Below are 22,111 nucleotides of genomic sequence, written 5' to 3'. Positions count from 1 at the left end.
TTTACATTAATGTAAAATTAATTTAAGTTTAACATTGTTTTTTTTTTTATGTTGAGGTAAATTCTGAGATTGCTAAAAATGAAGTAGTGAATTAATAGAGAATATATTTTCCAGTGAGACAGGGATTTGTGTCCTTCCAAATGTAGAAAGCTCAAATATTGATCATCATCATCATCATCATCAGGAGGATATAATATAACGCACATCCGAGTGACTCTCTGGGGGTTCAGGCGGATGCGCGAGAGCGTGCGCGCGCCCCTCATGACGTCACGCCAGCTGCATCATCCATCACCCGTGCGCTCCGTCTCCAGGCTCTCCTCCGCGTCCCTGCTCTCCTCTCCCCGACAAAACACTCTTCACCTCCGCGAAACTTGTGTTTTCTCGTGGCAATGGCCGCTCAGGAGGTGGCAGAGCAGCCTAGCGACACTCTGTCGACGCTCAAAACCGAGTCTGAGACGCTGAAGACGAAGCTGGAGGAGGAGAGAGCCAAACTGCACGATGTCGAGCGTAAGAGCCGTTAAACCGCCGTATGTGTGTTTAATGAAGACGTATATCAGGAGCTTAATGATCATTTAATACTAATCATAGCTGCCGTTATGTGTGTGGATGTGTTCTGTGAATCAGACTGAAGAGGAAATCAGAGCAATCAGTCATTTAGATAAAGTGATTAGTGTTCAGAAAGGTGATGAGGATGATAATGGTGGAGGTGGCGAGGGAGCGCTTGATTTTCCGTTCAGCATCACAGAGGATATTCTGGGAAAAACACGGCAGTCTTTACTAAGAATCAGTGTATTATTATATAGCCTACTAGTATTCATATTTTGAATTAGCTTTTATTTTTATATATTCGGTTTTAGTTTAAGTTTTAGTCATTTTATTATGTGCTGTTGTCCTTTTTAATTCGTTATTTTCTGGTAAATATTCTACTTAGCTTTAATTTACAGTATTATTATTTCATACTAAAACAAGTAAAAATGAAAAAAACTTAAATAGTAGGCTAGTAACATTTCTAGTTCTAAGTTTAAGCTTTTCATTTAGTATTTTCTTTCCTGGAACGGTTTTTAATAGTTTGTTTGTTACACAATAACAACGCTGCTAAGAATGAATACTTTTTTATGTATTACTTTTAGTGATGTCAAATCGATTAATCGCGATTAATCACATCTAACATAAGTTTGTAAAAATATGTGTGTGTATACATACACACACACACACACACACACACACACATATATATATAAACTTTTATGTCCAATGCAATTAGTCGATTTGACAGCACTAATTACTCTTTGTTTGTTTGTTCATTTATTATTTATCTTTTTTTTTTTTGAAAGGCTTGTTCACTAATTGTTTGATATGAGGCAATCATTACTGCCAGCAATTTTTTGTGATGTAGGATTTTGAAGGCAGGTTCATTAATAAAGGATAAAAACAAGAAATAAACAAAATGGTGTTAATATTGTGACTTTTTCAATCAGTACATCAAGTGGCGGAGAAGATTGAGTCTTTGGGTCAGTTTGTCATGAAAACCAGACGAACGCTGAAAGGCCATGGAAATAAAGTCTTGTGTATGGACTGGTGTAAAGACAGGAGGAGAATCGTCAGCTCGTCTCAGGTCAGTCTATAAACATATAAATACATCAAGGAGGGCCTATATTTACATGCAGTTATATTTTCTTATATTATTATTTCATTTTCTCCTGCATTTTAGGATGGAAAGGTGATTGTATGGGATGCGTTTACAACAAATAAGGTGAAAAGAGACTGCTAATGACTAATTTTGATTAAAAGTGTGGTTCAGTTTTTAATATAATATTATTTAACTTCAGTTATAAGCCTTATTGTATTTTAATTACATATTTTATTGCTCCATTCTCATTATTTCAATTTTTTGACAGGAGCATGCAGTGACTATGCCCTGTACGTGGGTCATGGCCTGTGCTTACGCCCCGTCTGGATGTGCAGTGGCTTGTGGGTGAGTCTCTGGCTCCTTTCTAAATCAAGAGCAGTTTGCTATTTTTCACCCGTTTCACTTGAAACGGGCCTCGCAACATTAGCTTGCGCTCGAAAAAGAGAAATTAACGAGGGCTTGAGGTAAAAATGCCTCAAAAATTTATAAAAATGCTTCCAAAAAACAAGATATGGTACAAAATAAGTCTCTGTATAAGTTTGTTTTAATATTTATAAGCAATATCACACAAGCAAAAGTGCTGTTGTCCTGAATATCAGCACGTTTGCAAATGTAATATTAATTTTATACAACAATTCAATAAACAATAAGTTACTTGGCTATTATCCGACTGCTTCTTTTATTTGAAATGGCTGATTAAGTGAACTTCTGGCTCTACTTCACTGCATACATTTTGGACAGGACCTCCTGGTTCTCTGACCAGTGGACAGGGTTATTATCATTAATAGTTTAATTAGTTTATTAATTACTGATTCTAAATATTATTCAAATTTGTAATATTATAATAATTGGCAGTGGCAGAAGAGGCTTTTAGGAAACATGTTTGGAAACAATATTTGATGCAGTTCCATTTGGTGCCACTAGTTGGCGCAGATGTTACACACTTCAATTTTAAAGTTTAGTAAATACAAAATGTCCTTGTTTGAAAACAACAATAATACATATTGGTGGGAATTTGCTTGCTAACTTCATCTTAAAGGGGGGGTGAAATGCTCATTTTCACTCAATCTCCTGTTAATCTTGAGTACCTATAGAGTAGTATTGCATCCTTCATATCTCCAAAAAGTCTTTAGTTTTATTATATTATATTAAGAAAGATAGGATGTACCGAGTCTTTCCGGAAAAAAACGAGCGGCTGGAGGCGGGCCGTGTGGGCGAAGCTAAAGCTGTGCTAACGCGCCGAGCTAGTAACAACACAGAGAGACAATAGATTAGAAGCAGTTTTACTCACCGAACCTTTATCATTGCGACTGCTCGATCCTTAAGCATTAAACGATCTGCAAATCCGTCGATCTGGGCTTTGTTTATAAAACAATCATCGTCGAAATGCAGGGAACAAACAGTCTACACAACTCCGTTTATGCTCAGGAAAAACAAACTCCATCCACGGGTGCCTTAACGCTGGGTTCTTTGGGAATCTGTGCAGGGTTGTCTTGCCCTGGCAACCAAAAACACACTTCTTTGGTGACACTGACTTCCCAAAAGCCGGGCAGGGCGCTTTGATGGCGAACTGCTTTCGCTCTCTTGCTCTGGTTTACGGGTGCGCGCGCGCCCGCGATCTTACCGGAGAAGTGCCCTTAGGACCCATATTAGGAAATTCCGTTACATCTGACGTCACACATACCCATACTCAAAAAAAAACTTTCCGAAACTTGTGACAAACCGGAAGGACAATTTTTGGCACATAAATACTCCTTTAAACGTGCAATTAAATTTTTGAAACTTTGTCCATGTTTAGCATGGGAATCCAACTCTTTAACAGTGTAAAAAACTCAGTATGCATGAAATAGCATTTCATCCTCCCTTTAATTATTCACTCTTCGGTAGAGTTATTTTACTAACTTATCTGTTGTTTTTCTCAGTGGGTTGGACAATAAGTGCTCTGTGTACCCGCTATCCCTGGACAAGAACGAAAACCTTGCCGCCAAGAAGAAATCAGTGGCCATGCACACCAACTACCTGTCTGCATGCTGCTTTACAAACTCAGATATGCAGGTATGCTTCAATGAAGGATGAAATAATGGAAACAGTCTTGCATTGTACCGACTGCAGTGTGTCTTGTGTGTGCGATAGATCCTGACGTCCAGCGGCGACGGCACGTGTGCTCTTTGGGATGTAGAGAGCGGTCAGATGCTGCAGAGTTTCCATGGACACGCGGCTGATGTGCTGTGTCTGGACCTTGCCCCCTCTGAGACCGGAAACACGTTTGTGTCAGGGGTGGGAACAGCACTGCTCATCCCAAACACTGGCCCTCGCAATGAATGAATGTCACACGTTATCTTACATAATCTTGAATTAGAGCAAGAATTACCTTACATAAGCCTTGAATGAGATCAAGGCATGAGCCTAGTGCCAGACTAAAATGCATGTTTGATCTGTCCTAACTGAAAGCAACTTGTTTTGTCTCAAGATGCACACCAGCAGGGCTTGACATTAACACCCAACAACCTACCAAATGTGTGTGTATCAGCAGTGGTGTGTAACTTTGGTTGCTTGGAATTTTATATATATATATATATGTAAAAAAAAATTCTTAGTCTTTTAAAAAGGTATCTAAAATAATAAACTAGGTGCAATGTAGTGTTGTCAAAAATATATATTTTTCGATACATATCGATACTGAAATATATGAAATGCTTCAAATACTCATTTTCCACAGAATAGATGCAGGATACGAGCTGCTCTCTCTCTCTCTCTCTCTCTCTCTCTCTCTCTCTCTCTCTCTCTCTCTCTCTCTCTCTCTCTCTCTCTCTCTCTCTCTCTCTCTCTCTCTCTCTCTCTCTGACAGCGAGTGACACACAAACCCGCTTCTCCTCACTCACTCGTTTCATTTGCTCCGGATGAATATTGTTTCTGGCGCACTATATATCCGGATGAATATTGTACTCCATGGCGCACATTGTGCATAATTTGACTCATTCCCGCAGATTTTGTTCTCACCTCTAAATTGCGGCACATAAAGCCACCTCTCAGTGCTAAATTGAGACTTTTTCACTGCTTATTGCACTTAAATAGTCAAATACACAAAATAATGTCAAAATGCCGTTATTGGCGAGTATACACGTAAACACAGTCAGTCATGTTTGAAGTGAACATAAACGAGTAATTGTAATTGTAATGTAACGAATGTAATGAGATAGAAAACGCTTGTGTAACAGTATAATGGATCCATGTGTCCGCTCTTAAAGTGACAGCAGCCTAATATCCCTGCTGCCAAATAATAATATATTTTTCATATTTTAGATATCAAAAATATCTATATGGCAGTTTTCCTCATAGTGTCAATGTCAAAATTGTGTCCAATGAAAATGCTGAGTGTCTAGTAACTCGGCTTAATCTAAGCCCTGTCTGTGAAATCAGGCCTGGGTCTTTTAGATGATGAATTATTAGGTAGATGATGAGTATTTTTAAACATGAATCAGTGCTAAATTTAGTCACTTTATTAACCTTTTTTTCTGGTCATCTCCTCGAGGAGGATTTGTCTGGTTTTGCTGTTCATCTGAGGACATTCTGGTGCCCACAAGAGTAGCAGAACAAGCCCACACACAGCACTCATTCACACACAGACACATGAGCACAATGGAGCTGTTAACATGCCTGTGCAGTGACCTGTGTGTTCTCGCCTCTCTCAGGGCTGCGATAAGAAGGCTTGCGTGTGGGACTTGCGCACGGGACAGTGTGTCCAGTCTTTCGAGACTCATGAATCTGACATCAACAGTGTGCGGTAAGTGTCCTCAGGCCTGTTTTTGTCATAGAGCATAAAAAACCCAAGTAGACTCAGGCCTTTACAATGCTGGTCAATATTTATAGTCTGTAAACCCTCAAAATGTTATGACCATGTAAAGGCAATGGCCGTCGACTGATCCGACTCGTCTTTGGCTGCACCTTTGAGTATTGTTGAATGTTTACTGAGCGAGACAGTCACATGACAGCTCATATTTTATTATCACTGCAGGTACTATCCAAGCGGAGATGCTTTCGCTTCAGGCTCAGATGACGCTACTGTGAGTCTGTTCTTTCCTTTTGTTTTTTCATACTTCCTGTGTTGAAATAATGAAAAATGCATTCAATCTTGTCCTTATTGTGTGTGTTTATAGTGTCGTCTCTATGACTTGAGGGCAGACAGAGAGGTGGCCATTTATTCCAAGGAGAGCATCATATTCGGAGCCTCGAGTGTGGATTTCTCTCTCAGCGGTGAGCAGTGGCACTGTTTAGAATATCATAAAACCACATCACTGGTAATATTTTATGTGAACTGTATACTCACAGAACCTATTGCTTTTGCAAAATGTGCAGTGCCTATCCAGAACACACTGTAGTGTATTGTATCCCACAATTCAGTGCACTCGACCTCCCTTTTTCAGTGTGATCAATGAAAGTAATATCAACCACAATTTATAATAACTCACTATTTGATTGGTCTGATACAGTATTGCTATATATATCTAGCAATATATATATATAGACATTATCTAGCAATATATATATATATATATATATATATATATACAATATATATTATAAAAATTATCTGGATTTTTTAAATTAATATTCATTATTATTAATATTTATTATTTAATATTTTTTTCTGCCATCAATAGATTACTTTTATATGTAATATATAAACTTGAAGAGAAAAATAGAACTATAAAATAATTGTAATTAATCACATTATTCTTCAGAAAGAATAATTTAGTCGCTTCACTGAGTCTTTACAAACCAGAATGAATGGAATTCAATACTAGCATACACACACATACATACATACATATATATATATATGTATTTTTTATATAAAATATGTAAATGTAACATTTATAAATGTATTAATATTATATATTAACTTAAAAAAAATTCTAACTTTCTTTTTGTACTATATATATATATATATATATATATACACACAAACATACATAAATATAAAGTATGCATACATTGAATAAGTAAAAAAATATGTAAAATGTATATGTAAAAATATATTAATATTATAGAAAATTTTACATATTTTTGAATGCCTTATTATTCTTTGATAAATTGTTTAATTATTTTTTGCTCCAGTTTGAAAACCCCTAGCATGGTGCATGCTTGTTCAGATTATATCTTTTTTTTTTTATTGTTTGCAGAATATGTTCTGTAAAGTGTGCAAATATGCTGTTATTCCATTTCAAAAATGCCAAAATTCCATTCAGAAAAAAGTTTTCTTTCTTCACACATAGTTGATCTTCTAAAGCTGCAGTCAACAAAAACATCACATAACAAAGCACATTTTATAAAGCAAACACATATATTTATTAATGTCATTCATTTTCTTTTTGAATGAGTTTGTTGTTTATGCTATGCTAATATCTTTGTGCAGGGAGACTTCTGTTTGGTGGTTACAATGACTACACAATCAATGTATGGGACGTCTTAAAGGGCACCCGCGTGTCCATCTTGTTCGGACATGAAAACAGAGTTAGCACCCTCCGCGTCTCTCCGGACGGAACATCGTTCTGTTCGGGATCTTGGGATCACACATTACGGGTCAGTGGAAAACATTTCTTAATACAGTCAGTCTAAATGTATTAAGCATTGTGATCAAAGTCTCAGAGTTTGTCTTTCTTTTCTTTTTAGATCTGGGCCTGAATGTTCCTGAACCTCAGACTGGTTGTGTTTCACATTTCTCACTTTTATCCGGAATCAAGGAGAACCGCAGACTCTAATAGTGTGTTGAGTGCTGTAGAGTAGATAATACAGACAGACTGTAGTGCATCCACTTCCAACTCTAATCAACACAGTCACTCCAATGTTCACACCACGCTTGATATTATGGGATGGCCTTGGATGGTTTCTATGGCAGCAACTCCCCCTCTTTAATGCTGTTCTAATTTATCTTAAACGTTAATCCAAAAAATACAAATGTAATCCATGTTGTTAAGGTCTGTGCATGAGGTTGATGCTCAACAAAGATTATTTACCAGATTGACGACTTAAATCATTGTTAATGAGTGAAACGGAAAATATTGTTTAGCGGACACTGTATCTGATATGCAAGATAACAGATTTAGTTATGCTCTCTTACTCATAATGGTCTGATTGTCTTTTAATTATTATGCCACTATAGTTGTTCTTTCTTACTGTAGCAAAGTGTATATATAATATATAGGTTGTCATATCGACACAGTATCAATATACATAAAAATAAATAAATGGATTTTAAACACTGAAAGCCGTGTGGTGTCTCTTTATTTCATGTTTAATGAAGTGCCTGTTTGTGATATTAGATTAGTTTTATTTAAAAAAAATATAGATAGATAGATAGATATGGAATGATATTGATATTTAGCTTTAATAAATGAACATTATTTTTTTACATTCAACGAATTTCATTATATTGCTATTTCATTCTGCTTAAGTATTAAAAAATATTCATAATTTAATTTAATTTAAAAAGAAGTATTAGTATTACTATTTTTAACAGTATTATTTTATTTTATTTTTTTAGCTCCCGTGGGACTTTTATTATGAAAACAGCAGCAGCGCACTTCCTGTAGGCGGCGAGAAAGTCTAGTCATGATGGTTTGTGTTTTCATACAGTGTGTTATGACTGTAGTATAGGTATTGTATGGGTATTTCTCCTGCTGTAGTGCACTTATCTTTATGTAGGGTCTCGGCTGTGTGTTATAATCTGCTTGTGTGTTTCGTCGTGCTGAAATGAGTGATGTTGTGGAGAAAACTCTCTCTGCTCTGCCGGGTTTATTTGACACTCAAACTGGAGCCTCAAAAATCACCAGTGGATTAAAACAACTAATCAGGAGCATCACAGAACTGACATCTAAACATGTGAGGAAGAGAAATACTCATAACAGACATAAGCATGAATATAGATACTGACATGTCATTTATTTTAGGGTATTTGACATGTTAAGCAGTGACTGTAGTGTCTTGCAGTGTGACATGTTATATCTAAAAAGTTTAAACTCTTTTAAAATGATTTAATGGTCAGATTAATTGATTTTACTATATACTATATATATATAGATCAGTAAAAATACATATATCAGTAAAAATACAAATATTGAGTAAAATCAATTAATCTTGAGATATATATATACATATATGTATGTGTGTGTGTGTGTGTGTGTGTGTATATATATATATATATATATATATATATTAGGGCTGTCAAAAGATTAATCGCGATTAATCGCATCCAAAATAAAAGTTTGTGTTTAAATAATATATGTGTGTGTACTGTGTATAATTAAATTTGTATATATAAATACACACACATGCTTGTATATATTTAAGAAAAATTTGTAATTTATATATAAAAAAAATATATTTATATATAATATAAATTATATATAAATATATACAGTATATGTATGCAAATATTTCTTAAATATATACATGCATGTGTGTGTATTTATATATACAAAATAATTATACAGAGTACACACACATATATTATAGAAACACAAACTTTTATTTTGGATGCGATTAATCGCGATTAATCTTTTGACAGCCCTAATATATATATATATATATATATATATATATATATATATATAGTGTGTGTGTGTGTGAAAACAATCAATAGAAAAATATTTACAAAATAAATATTGTAAAACGTAATTTAAAACAATTGCAAAAAGGTCACCAGGTTCAAAGAGATTAAATACCATATACAGATGCAATGCAGTGTTTCTTTATTGTAAAGTGTGTTATTTGATGTGTAGGAGGAGGAGAAGCTCATTAAGCAGGAGCTGTCTGCCATGAAAGAGCAGGTTTCGTCTCCCAACACCAGCATGGTGAGCCGTACAGACATCAGCGTCATCATCGCTGTCCCTCAGAAGCTGGTTATTCGAGCTCAGTGTGTGTGTGTGTGTGTGTGTGTGTGTGTGTGTGTGTGGTGCTTACAGAAGCAGATGAGAGAGGTCATGGTGCGAGCCATGTACTGTGAGATGCTGGGCTACGACGCCTCCTTCACATACATTCATGCCATCAAACTGGCCCAGCAGGGCAGCGTCCTGGAGAAGAGAGTGGGTACGTTCCCATCGCCTTCAGTTCAATCACAGGACACTTTACACTGGGTCCAGAATTATTTACCAATTATAACAAAATATAATAATAATATTATTATATTATTATTAATATGATTATTTATAATAATAATATTTATGTATAATACATTATTACACACACATACACTACCGTTCAAAAGTTTGGGGTCAGTTAGATTTTTTAATGTTTTTAAAAGAAGTATCTTTGCTCACCAAGGCTGCATTTATTTGATAAAAAAACAATAAAAAAAAACAGTAATATTGTGAAATATTATGACAATTTAAAATTACTGTTTTCTATTTTAATATATTTTAAACTGTAATTTATTCCTGTGATCAAAGCTGAATGTTCAGCATCATTACTCCAGTCTTCAGTGTCACATGATCCTTCAGAAATCACTCTAATATGATGATTTGATGCTCAAGAAACATTTATGATTATTATCAATGTTGAAAACTGTTATTTACAAAAAAAAATCAAAATTCTTTGAAGAATAGAAAGTTCAGCATAACAGCATTTATTTAAAATAGAATATTGTTTAACATTATAAATGTCTTTACTGAAACTTTTGATCAGTTTAACTCATCCTTGATGAATAAAAGTATTGATTTATTTTATTTCTTTCCCAAAAATAAAATTAAAATTCTTACTGACCCCAAACCTTTGAAGGGTAGTGTTTAATGTTACAAAAGCTTTAGATTTCATATAAATGCTGTTCTTTTGAACTTTCTATTCATCACAGCATCATGAAAAAAAATGTAAATAACTGTTTTCAACATTGATAATAATCATAAATGTTTCTTGAGCAGCAAATCACCATATTAGAGTGATTTCTGAAGGATCATGTGACACTGAAGACTGGAGTAATGATGCTGAAAACTCAGCTTTGATATATATATATATATATATATATATATATATATATATATATATATATATATATATATATATATATATATATATATAGTATATAGTATATAAAATACAATATATACGGTAAAAACGGTAATATTGTGAAATATTATTACAATTAAAAATAAAAACAACTGTTTTCTATTTGAATATATTTTAAAATTATCATTCATATTAGAATGATTTCTGAAGGATCATGTGACACTGAAGACTGGAGTAATGATGCTGAACATTCAACTTTGCATCACAGGAATAAATTACATTTTTAAAACATTCAAATAGAAAACATTTGCAATAATATTTCACAATATTACTGTTTTTTTTACTGTATTTCTGATTAAATAAATTCAGCCTTAGTGAGCAGAAGAGACTTCTTTTAAAAACATTTAAAAATCTTAATTATTCTAAACTTTTGACTGGCAGTGTATTAGAATATAAAAAATTATTAATGTATACAAATCTACAGTTATTTATGTCTATATTAAACAAATAAATTATACAAATCTACTACTACTGTTATTATAATTCCAGATCTCCATGTGGAGATTATTTATGAAAAAAAAATAAAAAATACTATGTTGGTCCCTGAATGTGTATGATTTGAGCCTTATCTAGATTTTGTTGTGCTCTTTGTGGTGTCAGGGTACCTCGCAGTGTCTCTCTTCCTCAGCGAGGGCCATGAGTTGCTGTTGCTGCTGGTAAACACAGTATTAAAGGTGAGCTTGTGTCTTATTACTTCTGATTGAACATATACTTGAAGTGTATGACTGAACGTGTCGTATACATGTGGCAGGATCTTCAGAGCACTAATCTCATTGAAGCGTGCATGGCGTTGACTGTTGTAGCTCAGGTTTTCCCTAAAGACATGATCCCTGCCGTCCTGCCTCTGGTGGAAGACAAGCTTTCACATCCCAAGTAAGCCAGCGAGAGTCCCTCCTCTGAAACACACGCAAATCATAGAGTTATTTTTCTTTTGAACACTGGAAAATGTCTAAAAGCCATCTATAAGACTTTTAGATATTATATCAGATATGGCTGATGTTGTTCATTTAAAACTAGTGTAATGTTAGTATTTTTATACACTATTAAAATAGTTATTGATATTTTCAACTAGCTTTCATTTATATATTTTTAGTTTCCATTTTAATGTTAGAAATTTATGTGCTTTTTTGTCATTTAAAAAACAAATTTTATTTAGCTTTAATTTATTTTTATTTCTGTTTTAGTTTATCTTTTATTTTTAGTTTTAGTTTTCATTTTAATTATAGTAAATTTATGTGCTTCTTTTTTGTCATCTTTGTTATTTTTTTAAATATATTTCTGTGTAGCTTCAATTTATTTTTATTTCAGTTTTATTTTAGCTTTTTTTTAAATATATTTTTAGCTTTCATTTTAATTTTGGTAATTTTGTATGTGCTTCTTTTTTATCATCTTTGTTATTTTTTGCAAAATATATTTCTATATAGCTTTATTTTGCATTTTTATATATTTTTCATTTTAGTAATTTTTGTCATTTTTTTATTGTCTATATATATATATATATATATATATATATATATATATATATATTTCTATATAGCTTTAATTTATTTTTATTTCAGTTTTAGTAATTTAGTACTTCAACTTCTAACTTGCCAAGGCAACATTACTAATTTAATAATTTAATAATAATTTAATAATAACTCATATTCTTGTCTCTCTTTCCTATCCAAGGGAGATCATTCGGAGGAAAGCCGTCCTGGCGTTGTACAAGTTTTATCTTATCGCTCCGAATCAAGTCCAGCACATTCACGCCAAGTTTCGTAAGGCCCTGTGCGACAAAGATCCGGGCGTCATGACATCATCACTACACATTTACCTACAGCTGATCAGGGTTGGTCTTTCAATTTCAGTATTTATGAAACCAAGCAAACATCTTTATCCATTATAATAGTCAATTCAAAGTAGCATCCAATTCATAGTTAAATATTATTTCTTCCGTATTAATCAGAGGTTTTCATAACCCAACCAGCTACAACCTCATATTTATGGAGGTTTGTTTCCGTCACGGAATAGGAAAATAAAAAAGTGAATGCAACTTTATATCTCACAGTTCTGACTTTCATATCTTAAAAATTGCAATTCTCACAATTGCGAAATATAAAGTCAGAATTGTGAGATATATAAACCCGACTTCTGACTTTATATTTCGCAATTGCGAGTTTTCTGCGAGATCTTACAATCCTGACTTTTTCTCGCAACTGCGAATTTATATCTCGCAATTCTGACTATTTCTCGCAATTGAGTTTATATCTTGCAATTCTCACTTTATATCTTGCAATTCTTTCTTTATTTCTGGCAAACTGAATTTATATCTCACAATTCTCAATTTATTTCTCAATATTGCGAGGTTATGTCTTGCAATTCTGACTTTATTTCTCGCAATTGTGAGTTATAAAATCTGAATTGTGAGATAAAAAGTAACAATCACTTTTTTCTTTTTTCTTTTTCATTCCATGATGGAAACAAGCTTCTGTATGTTTAATTGGCTAATCGGGTTGCTACATCTCTATATTAAACAATAAATATGTTCTAATTGGCTGTAATTGCAGTATTCCGCTTACATCTGATGTTTTTCTCTTTATCAGGAGAGTCCAGAGGGCTATAAAGATCTGACTGGCAGTTTCGTCGCCATCATGAAGCAGGTGGTGGGTGGGAAACTCCCGATGGATTTTTACTACCACAACGTTCCTGCGCCGTGGCTGCAGATCCAGCTGCTCAGGATCCTCTCGCTGCTCGGGAGAGAAGACCAAAGGTACTCACGTTATGCACTAAAAGTGTGTATTAAACAGGGAAAGCACACACTGTCTCTGAAATTCGAATGTAAAATGTGTCTCTTCATTTTCCAGCACCAGTGAGCTGATGTATGAAGTTCTGGATGAGTCTCTGCGCAGAGCGGAAATGAACCACAACATCACTTACGGTAAAATCATCTCTTCTAATGGACCGAACAGTAAATCGTCAGAAAAATGAATGCAAGTAACACATAATGTGTGTTTCAGCAATCCTGTATGAGTGTGTGAAGGCCATCTACACCATACACCCCAAAGCCGAGCTGCTGGAAAAAGCAGCGAGATGCATCGGGAATTTTGTTCTGTCTCCAAAGATCAACCTCAAATATCTTGGTAAAATTCTTTCTTTAGATTTTCACTAGTTGGTGAACCTCTCCTCGCTTTAAAGGATTAGTTCACTTTCAAAAAAAATGTTGCTGATAATTTACTCACCCCGATGTCATCCAAGATATCCATGTCTTTCTTGAATCTTCAGTCGAAAAGAAATTAAGGTTTTTGAGGAAAACATTCCAGGATTTTTTCCATATAATGGACTTCAATGGCAACCAACGGTTTGAAGGTTCAAATGTCCGTCTCAATGCAGCTTCAAAGTCTCTACATGATCCCAGTCGAGAAATAAGGGTCTTATCTAGCGAAACGATTGGTCATTTTCTAAAAAAAAAAAATTATATATATATACTTTTTAACCACAAATGCTCGTCTTGTACCATCTCTGAGATGCGACACGCATTGCGTCATCACGTTGGAAAGGTCACGCATCACGTCATCTAAGTTATTTGTCTGTGTACTCCGGTTCAAAAAGGTAGGGAAGGGCGAAAAATGTCATTTCATTTTCTCCTTCAACTTCAAAATCGTCCGACATCTTTGTTTTAATTTATTATTTTTTATTATTTTTATTTTTTTCGTGACCTTTCCAACGTGATGACGCAATGCGTGGCGCATCTCAGAGATGGTACAAGATGAGTATTTGTGGTTAAAAGTATATATATATATATATATATATATATATATATATATATATATATATATATATATATATATATATATATTTTTTTTTTTTTTTTTTTTTTTTTTTTTTTTTTTTTGGAAAATGACCAATCGTTTCGCTAGATAAGACCCTTATTTCTCGACTGGGATCGTGTAGAGACTTTGAAGATGCATTGAGACGGACATTTGAACCTTCAAACCGTTGGTTGCCATTGAAGTCCATTATATGGAGAAAAATCCTGGAATGTTTTCCTCAAAAACCTTCATTTCTTTTCGACTGAAGATTCAAGAAAGACATGGCTATCTTGGATGACATCGGGGTGAGTAAATTATCAGCAAAAACATTTTTGAAAGCGAACTAATCCTTTAACTGCTCACATACTGGTGTGTTTTCAGGTTTGAAAGCCTTGACGTACGTCGTCCAGCATGATGCCAAACTGGCCCTGCAGCATCAGATGACCATTATTGAGTGTTTGGACCACTCTGATTTCACGATTAAGAGAGAGGTAACAAGCAGACCATTCTCAGACCCCAAAACATCAAACATTTTGTTCATCTCTTCCTATCTCTTCTCTCTCAGACTCTTGAATTGCTGTTCAGGATCACAAACGCCCAGAACGTGACCGTGATCGTCGAGAAGATGCTGGACTTCCTGCGCGGATGCAAGGACGAGCACACCATCATCCATCTGGTTGGAAAAGTTGCAGAGCTCGCTGAAAAATATCCTTTTAATGACAGTTACTGGTTTGTTTAATGGAATATTGCAGTATTTATTATAAATGTGCCACATAATCTTTAATCAAACCTGAGTGACCTTTAATCGACCTGTCACTCACATGAAATTGACAAATAGCAAACCACAACCATCCAATCAATTCCAGATGGACCAAATCAAGCCCCGCCCCACATTTGTTCTTGTTTGAGAAGCCATTTCACTCGAATATGCATCAAAATAGGGAAGAAAACACTATTTAACTAGAGTTTATTAAAAATATACTAGTTTCTATGAAATTAACACACATTTGTTGTATGTCAGCTTTTATATCTCGTCTTATGTTCCTATAAAAACCCTTACGTTTGCTCCAGATAACTCGTGGTTCATTCACACTATGAATGATGTTTTTTCCATCGGTGGAGATTCGCTGCAACAGGACGTCCCAAACAACTTCCTGCGACTGCTGGCGGAGGGTAAACGAGAAGTGTAGGCAATCTGAAGAGCTGTGAACTGTGGTAGAAGGTGCCTTGTTTTACACCCCTGCTGGGGTTTGTGTGTTTTTCTGTGTTTTCACCTCAGGCTCAGAGTGTAAAGAGGAAGATGATGAGTTACGGCTGATTGCTGTCGACTCGTATCTGACGGTGCTGAAGGGGGACGCTTCTCATCTGCCCCAACACTTCCTTCAGGTCATGAGCTGGGTGTGTACAAAATAAGAAAGAAGGTTACACTTTATTTTAAGGTGTCCGTGTTACAGTGTAATTATACATTTAAGTACTGAGTAATATTAATTAGGATTAGGATTAGGATTAGGTTTGTTTTAGGGTTAGTTGCTTGTAATTATGCATAATTTATAGTTAGTACTATTGTTACTACATTAAACGTGTAACAAGGACACTGTAAAATAATAAAGCGTTACCAGAAAGAATATTCCAAAAATAAATTGACTCATGAAATAAGTATATTCATGTATAAAAACTCATATTTGGAGGATTAAACCTCTGAAGATGAATTTTCTGATGAAGTGAAAGAGTTACGACAGATGGATTATACAATATGCTGTTTTATTTACCCACAAAAACCTGTTTGTACTGTTATTTGGTGCTTAGTAAGTGTTATTTGTGGACACTTTTCTCACTTATTTAATATTAAACAATTAGGACACATTTTTTATTAAGTCAAATCACATATTTTTAGTGCTGTCAAATCGATTAATCACGATTAATCGCATCTAACATAAAAGTTTGTGTTAATATAATATATGCGATTAATCGATTCGAAAGCACTCATTTATTTACATTGCACCTTATTAGTCAAATTAATTTAGCGACCGGTATTTAATTAATATTATTAAATAATTTTAAGAAATTACCAAAATGTAACAATGGATTTATTTACTTTTTTACAATTTAGCATCAGTTCATATCAACTAAATAATTTAATGTTGCAAACATTATATATAAGATAATTATTTGTATGCTATTATAGATATTATATATATATATATATATATATTTATATAAAAGAATGTCTTCATAAATATATATTATATATATATAGGAACTTCAGGTGTCAGTTTCCTTTGAAATAAATGATAAAAGATGAATCTGTGTTATTCTGGAAACTCACAAGATGGTGCGTGCGTGTGTGTGTGTGTATTCAGGTTCTTGGAGAATACTCTCACCTCCAAGAGTGTGTGGACCAGCGCGAGGTCATCCGACTCCTGACGAAGCTGCTGGATGAGGGAAGCGTGAGCTCAGAGACGCGGGTCTGGATTCTGTCGGCCCTGACCAAGATCCCCGAGGGCCAGACAGACCTGATCCTGGAGCTGGCCGAGAGCCTTTCGTCCTCACAGGACACGGTCCTCCGTCAGCAGGCGCAGGAGCTGCGTCACCTCAGCCGGGACTCACAGCTCCAGGAGTGTGTGCTTCCCCGTGGAGCGCCCTGGGACAGCATGGAGGTAACAGGCATGGTGACACATTCCTCTTGTTAAGAGTGTTTTCACACTTAAATCCGCCAGATTTAGAGCACTCTAAGTTCAATTCAATTCAATTCATGTTTATTTGTATAGCGCTTTTCACAACACACATCATTTCAAAGCAGCTTTACAGAAAGTGCATGAGTCCACATTACAATTTAGTGATAAGTTATGTATTTCAGAAATGTACATATACAAAATCACAGTTAGCTAAAAATGTATTAATTTAAACAATGCAATAATGTAATGCGGATACAATGAGCTCATTGAAGTAATGAATACTTTGCGTAAAGTAAAGTGAATGATTATGACAAGTGAAGATTAAGTGAACATTAAGACACTAAACCAAGACCATTTCTAAATGTGTCCTTATTGTAAATTGATTATACATATTACTGTTGTTGTGGACATTATCATTCAAAAGTTTGGGGTTGGTAAGTTTTTGAAGGAAGTCTCTTCTGCTCAGGCTGCATTTATTTGCTCAAAAATAAATGGTAATATTGTGAAATATTATTATGATTTAAAATACCTGTTTTCTATTTGAATAAACTAATTTATTCCTAATGATAAAACTGAATTATCAGCATCATTACTCCAGTCTTCAGTGTCACATGATCCTTCAGAAATCAGTATAATATGATGATTTGCTGCTCGAGAGGCATTTCTGATTATTATCAATGTTAAAAACAGTTGTGATGCTTCATATTTTTGTGGAAAGTGATACATTTTGTTGAGGATCCTTTAATGAAAAGAGTTCAAAAGAACAGCATTTATTTGAAATATAAATCTTTTGTATCATTATAAATGTCTTTACTGTCACTTTTGATCAATTTAATGCGTCCTTGTTGTATAAAAGTAAAAAAAAAATACTGACCCCAAACTTTTGAAGGGTAGTTTTTGTTCAGAAGGCACGTTTTGAGCACTCACGTTTCTACACAGGTCGACTCTTCTCTGTCATTTCTGGATGGGTTCGTGTCGGAGGCTTTGGCCGCTGGAGCCGCACCTTATAAACCTCCTCATCAGAGACAAGAAGAGCTTTCTGAGGAGAGAGGTACAGCCATTATTAACCCTCATCTGGGTATTTATACTATAGTAAACTCTATAGTTTACCACTTGTTTGTTTATCCTGCCCTTAAAGGGATAGTTCACCCAAGAATTCACATTTTATTGTCATTTGCTCATCCTTATGTCATCCCAAACTTGAATGACTGACCTTTTTTTTCCAGCACTGAATCTGGAGCCGTACAGTTTTTCTCTGCCTGTAAGTTTATCATCATGTAGCATCACTGATAGACAGTCTCCACCACTCCTGTCCGTCAGTTCAGGACTTTCGGGAAACAGCACTGAACTCTCTCAGAAGGAAGGGTGGGTACCCGAGTGGCACGCTGTCTTTGGTTGTTCACAACAATTTTTATTTATTTTTTATTTTTGAAAGAGATACTTTTATTCAGCAAGGACGCATTAAATTGATCAAAAGTGACAGTAAAGACATTTATAATGTTGCAAAAGACTTCTATTTCAAATAAATGTTGTTCTTTTAAACTTTCTACACATCAAAGAATCCTGAAATATCAGGTTTCCACAAAAATATGAAGCAGGAACTGTTTTGATAATAAGTTTCCTGAGCAGAAATTCATCATATTAGAATGATTTCTGAAGAATCATGGTGACACTGAAGTGTGAATGGTGTTATAAAAGTGTGAATGGTGTTATAATTTGTAGTAGTGTAAAGCACTTTGGTCAACTCTAAGTTGTTTAAACTGTGCTATAGAAAAATTTTGACATTGACATTGAAGACTGGAGTAATGATGCTGAAAATTCAGCTTTGCATCACAGGAATAAAATACATTTTACAATATATTCAAATAGAAAATGGTTATTTTGAATTGTAATAATATCTCATAATATTACGGTTTGATTCAGGTCTAGCACTCTGATTCTTGAGGGTGTGAAGAGAGTTTGGGGGAAAGATGGGTATCTTCCACAAAAAGAAACCGCAGCAACAGCACCTCCAGTGGACGAACCCGGCATTGCAGTTCATCCCTCCGGCCAGCAGGAGGCAGCAGAGCGGACAGAGCCTCAACCGGAGCCATCAACGCGAAATCAGGAAAAACAGCAGCTGGCTTCCTCTTTGTTTGTTGGTTTGGGAACCCAAAGCTCCATATCTCTGGTGAGAAAATGATTTTATGACAGATTTTATCTTGTAAAACAAGTACGCAGGTCTTATTCAACTCAAACCACATTAGAAGTAGTCGAAAATGCTTTGCATTTGTAGTGTAAATGCTAATTGTTCCATTTCCTCTCAGCTGGGAAAATCCGAAGCCCCGCCCCCTCGCTTTCGGAAAAAGCCCCGCCCACATGAGTCATCATCATCATCATCAGGCACCAGCGAGAGATCCTCAGACTCCTCCTCCCACTCCTCGCATAGCAAGACTGACAGCTTCCTGTATGGCAGTTTGCTGGAGGAGGAGCCTATCACATCCACATCCACAACAACCAATGGCCTGAGTCAGAACAAACACGCGGAAGGAGAGCGGCGCGCAAACACGTCTCAGATACTGGGCAGCGATATGGTTATCGTGCGGCCCAACACGATACAGGACAGACATCCTCCGTCTGTGTCTTCTGATCTGACCGCGCTGTTACCCTCTGAAATCAAAGACCTACCTCACTCTGATGTCATCAGCCTGACCTCTGACCCCAGCCTGTCTCTGGCCTCCTGCCGTATGTTCAGAGATGAAGCTTTGCTGCTCGTCATCTTCATATGTAACTGCACGGAAGCTGTGATAAAAGATGTTGCAGTGCAGCTGACCTGTGAGGAGCTGGAGGTGTGTAGTGTGTGTGTGTGTGTGTGTGTATAATGACAGCATATGAGGTATAATACAAAATGTCAATCTTCTGTCCTAGACGGCTAGTTTGAGAGGGAATGTCGTAGACTGTCTGGAGGGCAAGAGCACGTCTGTGTGTCATTACGCTCTGCTGATGGACGAGCCTCACACAAACGTGTCCTTTACCGGGACCGTCTCGTATCAAACACAGCCAGGACACACAAACACACTCCTTTTCTCTGGGACACTGTCCACAACGGACTTTATCAGGTAACGTGTGTCTGAAAACACATTCCTTACTTGTTTATTATTAAACAATATTTTATGAAATAATTCAGAAATGATTACTAACAAAAAACGGAGTAAGTGTTTTGATTAACTTTGTAGAATTGAATTAGCATAAATAAATGTAATTTCATTTTGGCTAATACTAGATACCTCTTTGTTAAGCTAAAAGCTAAAAATGATCTTTGTAGAATTTAATTTAGCATAAAATACAAATATATATTAAAAGCTTATAAATATTATTATATTTTTTTATGGCATTCACTCTAAATCCATGGTCTAAATGCTAAATGACACTTGTAAGTTTTTCAATAAAAAACTAATAATTAAAATAAAAAATATGTAATTATAATAAATAATACATTAATTAATAAAAAAATACGTAATAAGATATTAAAATAATTAATAAGGAACTATTATAATTTTTGTTTATATTTTGCATTAGTTACTTTAAAAAATTTTTTTACATTTTACTGACACAACAAAATTACTAAATCTTTATCTAATTTTTAATAACATCAGTTTTAGTCATTTTAGTACATCTAGTTAAACTAAATGAAAATAAGGTTTAATGGTTTTAGTTATCTATAATAATCTTAATATATACACAATTGTACCTGTCTGAAAAACATTCATATCTATAGTGATTATTCCTCGTATGTGTTTGTTTGTATGTGTTCTCGCCATAAAAAAATATCCACAGAAGCTGGCATGGCGTTAAAAACACAAAAATAAACGTGCAAATTGCGACAGATTTCAGGTTGCCGCTTTTAATCAAGTTTTTTTTCCTCCACTAAATATAAAATGAAAGTGAAATACAAATTACATCTAGTGTATTTAGTTTGTTTGGAGCTTTGTGGCTGTGACTTGTTTTAATGAACTCATTTCTCTCTGCACACACAGGCCTTTGGTTATAACCACAGAGGAATATGGGAAACTCTGGCTTTCTCTGTCACATGACGTCAAACAGAATCTGAAACTGCTGACAGATGCTGGTGGAGACCCGCTCAAAACCACCCTGAGTGCTCTCAAAGACGCCCTACAGCTACATGTAGTGGACATCATCGGTAAACACAACAATAGCTCCCATTTTATCACCTTTCACATTCCATTGTGAACATGCACCATAATTGACTAATTTACACTCTCTGTAAACATGCAGCCGATCAATGGTGTAATTGCGTGTGGTTCTTTCAGGCTCCGAGGGGATCGTAGCGTGCCGTCTGCTCAGTGGCGCCCCCTGTCTCCTGCACTGCAGAGTGAACGGCTCGGCTCTGGCCGTGTGGCTGCGCTCTCCTCATCCTTCTCTCCCAGACTGCATCATGTACCACTGCCAGAGAGCTCTCGCAGAACTCTAACACAGAAACACCCGGAGCTCCTGGACTAAATGTGTTCAGGTGTCGTGCAATGACTGTTTGAAAGCAATACCTGTGTATTGCGTGTCTTAATTTGAATGATATATATTTTTTTGTACACACTTACAAGTACATATAGTAAAAAGTATTTATTGATTTTAAACATTTCCAGCCTGTGGTTTGGTCTGTTCTGGTTGGTATACTCACTCTTCAGTGTTTATTTGTTCGAGGGGGAAAAAAAGAAATATGGCTTTAAAATTGTTTTCAAAGGGTCATTTTATTGACTTGACAATTTATTAGAGCGGAAAAAGTTGTTTTGCATATCCTAAAAAAGCAGTGCATACATGGCCATCAGATACTTTTATTATTATCTTTATAATAATGGAAATATTGCATGTTTATTAAACATTTATACTATTTGTTCTATTAAATATTGTCTTAATATTTAATAGAATCTCCTCAGAGATGCATAATATAATCAACCTCA

At 35.1% G+C, this 22,111-nt stretch overlaps 2 protein-coding genes across 2 annotated transcripts; both read left to right on the top strand.

Annotated features, from left to right (window-relative positions):
- The first annotated feature begins 226 nt into the window (after positions 1–226).
- Positions 227–7,895, top strand: gnb5a (guanine nucleotide binding protein (G protein), beta 5a). The gene is made up of 11 exons (XM_081355378.1): positions 227–507; positions 1,479–1,615; positions 1,712–1,753; positions 1,899–1,975; positions 3,553–3,685; positions 3,764–3,907; positions 5,323–5,414; positions 5,646–5,694; positions 5,788–5,884; positions 7,047–7,213; positions 7,304–7,895. Exons 1-11 carry the CDS (start codon positions 390–392, stop codon positions 7,313–7,315), a joined length of 1,068 nt encoding a protein of 355 aa, XP_081211504.1. The 5' UTR covers positions 227–389; the 3' UTR covers positions 7,316–7,895.
- Positions 7,896–8,216: 321 nt separating this feature from the next.
- On the top strand, positions 8,217–21,790 carry ap4e1 (adaptor related protein complex 4 subunit epsilon 1). Its single transcript, XM_081355424.1, has 21 exons — positions 8,217–8,512; positions 9,412–9,483; positions 9,595–9,718; positions 11,291–11,364; positions 11,442–11,563; positions 12,362–12,521; positions 13,276–13,442; positions 13,537–13,610; positions 13,690–13,812; positions 14,863–14,972; positions 15,047–15,186; positions 15,542–15,654; positions 15,761–15,879; positions 16,842–17,138; positions 18,096–18,207; positions 18,383–18,521; positions 19,080–19,326; positions 19,463–19,984; positions 20,064–20,254; positions 21,173–21,336; positions 21,467–21,790. Exons 1-21 carry the CDS (start codon positions 8,384–8,386, stop codon positions 21,625–21,627), a joined length of 3,360 nt encoding a protein of 1,119 aa, XP_081211550.1. The 5' UTR covers positions 8,217–8,383; the 3' UTR covers positions 21,628–21,790.
- Positions 21,791–22,111: the final 321 nt, after the last annotated feature.

The sequence above is a fragment of the Scardinius erythrophthalmus genome, assembly GCF_964197995.2.
Source record: "Scardinius erythrophthalmus genome assembly, chromosome: 24".
Classification (NCBI taxonomy): Eukaryota; Metazoa; Chordata; class Actinopteri; order Cypriniformes; family Leuciscidae; genus Scardinius; species Scardinius erythrophthalmus.
The sequence above is the reverse complement of the archived record's forward strand: the minus strand, read 5'-3'. Positions and strand labels throughout refer to the sequence as shown.

Coding starts and splice junctions, on each gene's coding strand:
- gnb5a (XM_081355378.1), top strand. CDS start 390: ATGGCCGCTCAGGAGGTGGCAGAGCAGCCTAGCGACACTCTGTCGACG. Junction 1,976..3,552: donor GGATGTGCAGTGGCTTGTGG/GTGAGTCTCTGG, acceptor TGTTTTTCTCAG/TGGGTTGGACAATAAGTGCT. Junction 3,908..5,322: donor GAAACACGTTTGTGTCAGGG/GTGGGAACAGCA, acceptor CGCCTCTCTCAG/GGCTGCGATAAGAAGGCTTG.
- ap4e1 (XM_081355424.1), top strand. CDS start 8,384: ATGAGTGATGTTGTGGAGAAAACTCTCTCTGCTCTGCCGGGTTTATTT. Junction 17,139..18,095: donor CGCCCTGGGACAGCATGGAG/GTAACAGGCATG, acceptor GTTTCTACACAG/GTCGACTCTTCTCTGTCATT. Junction 19,327..19,462: donor CCCAAAGCTCCATATCTCTG/GTGAGAAAATGA, acceptor ATTTCCTCTCAG/CTGGGAAAATCCGAAGCCCC.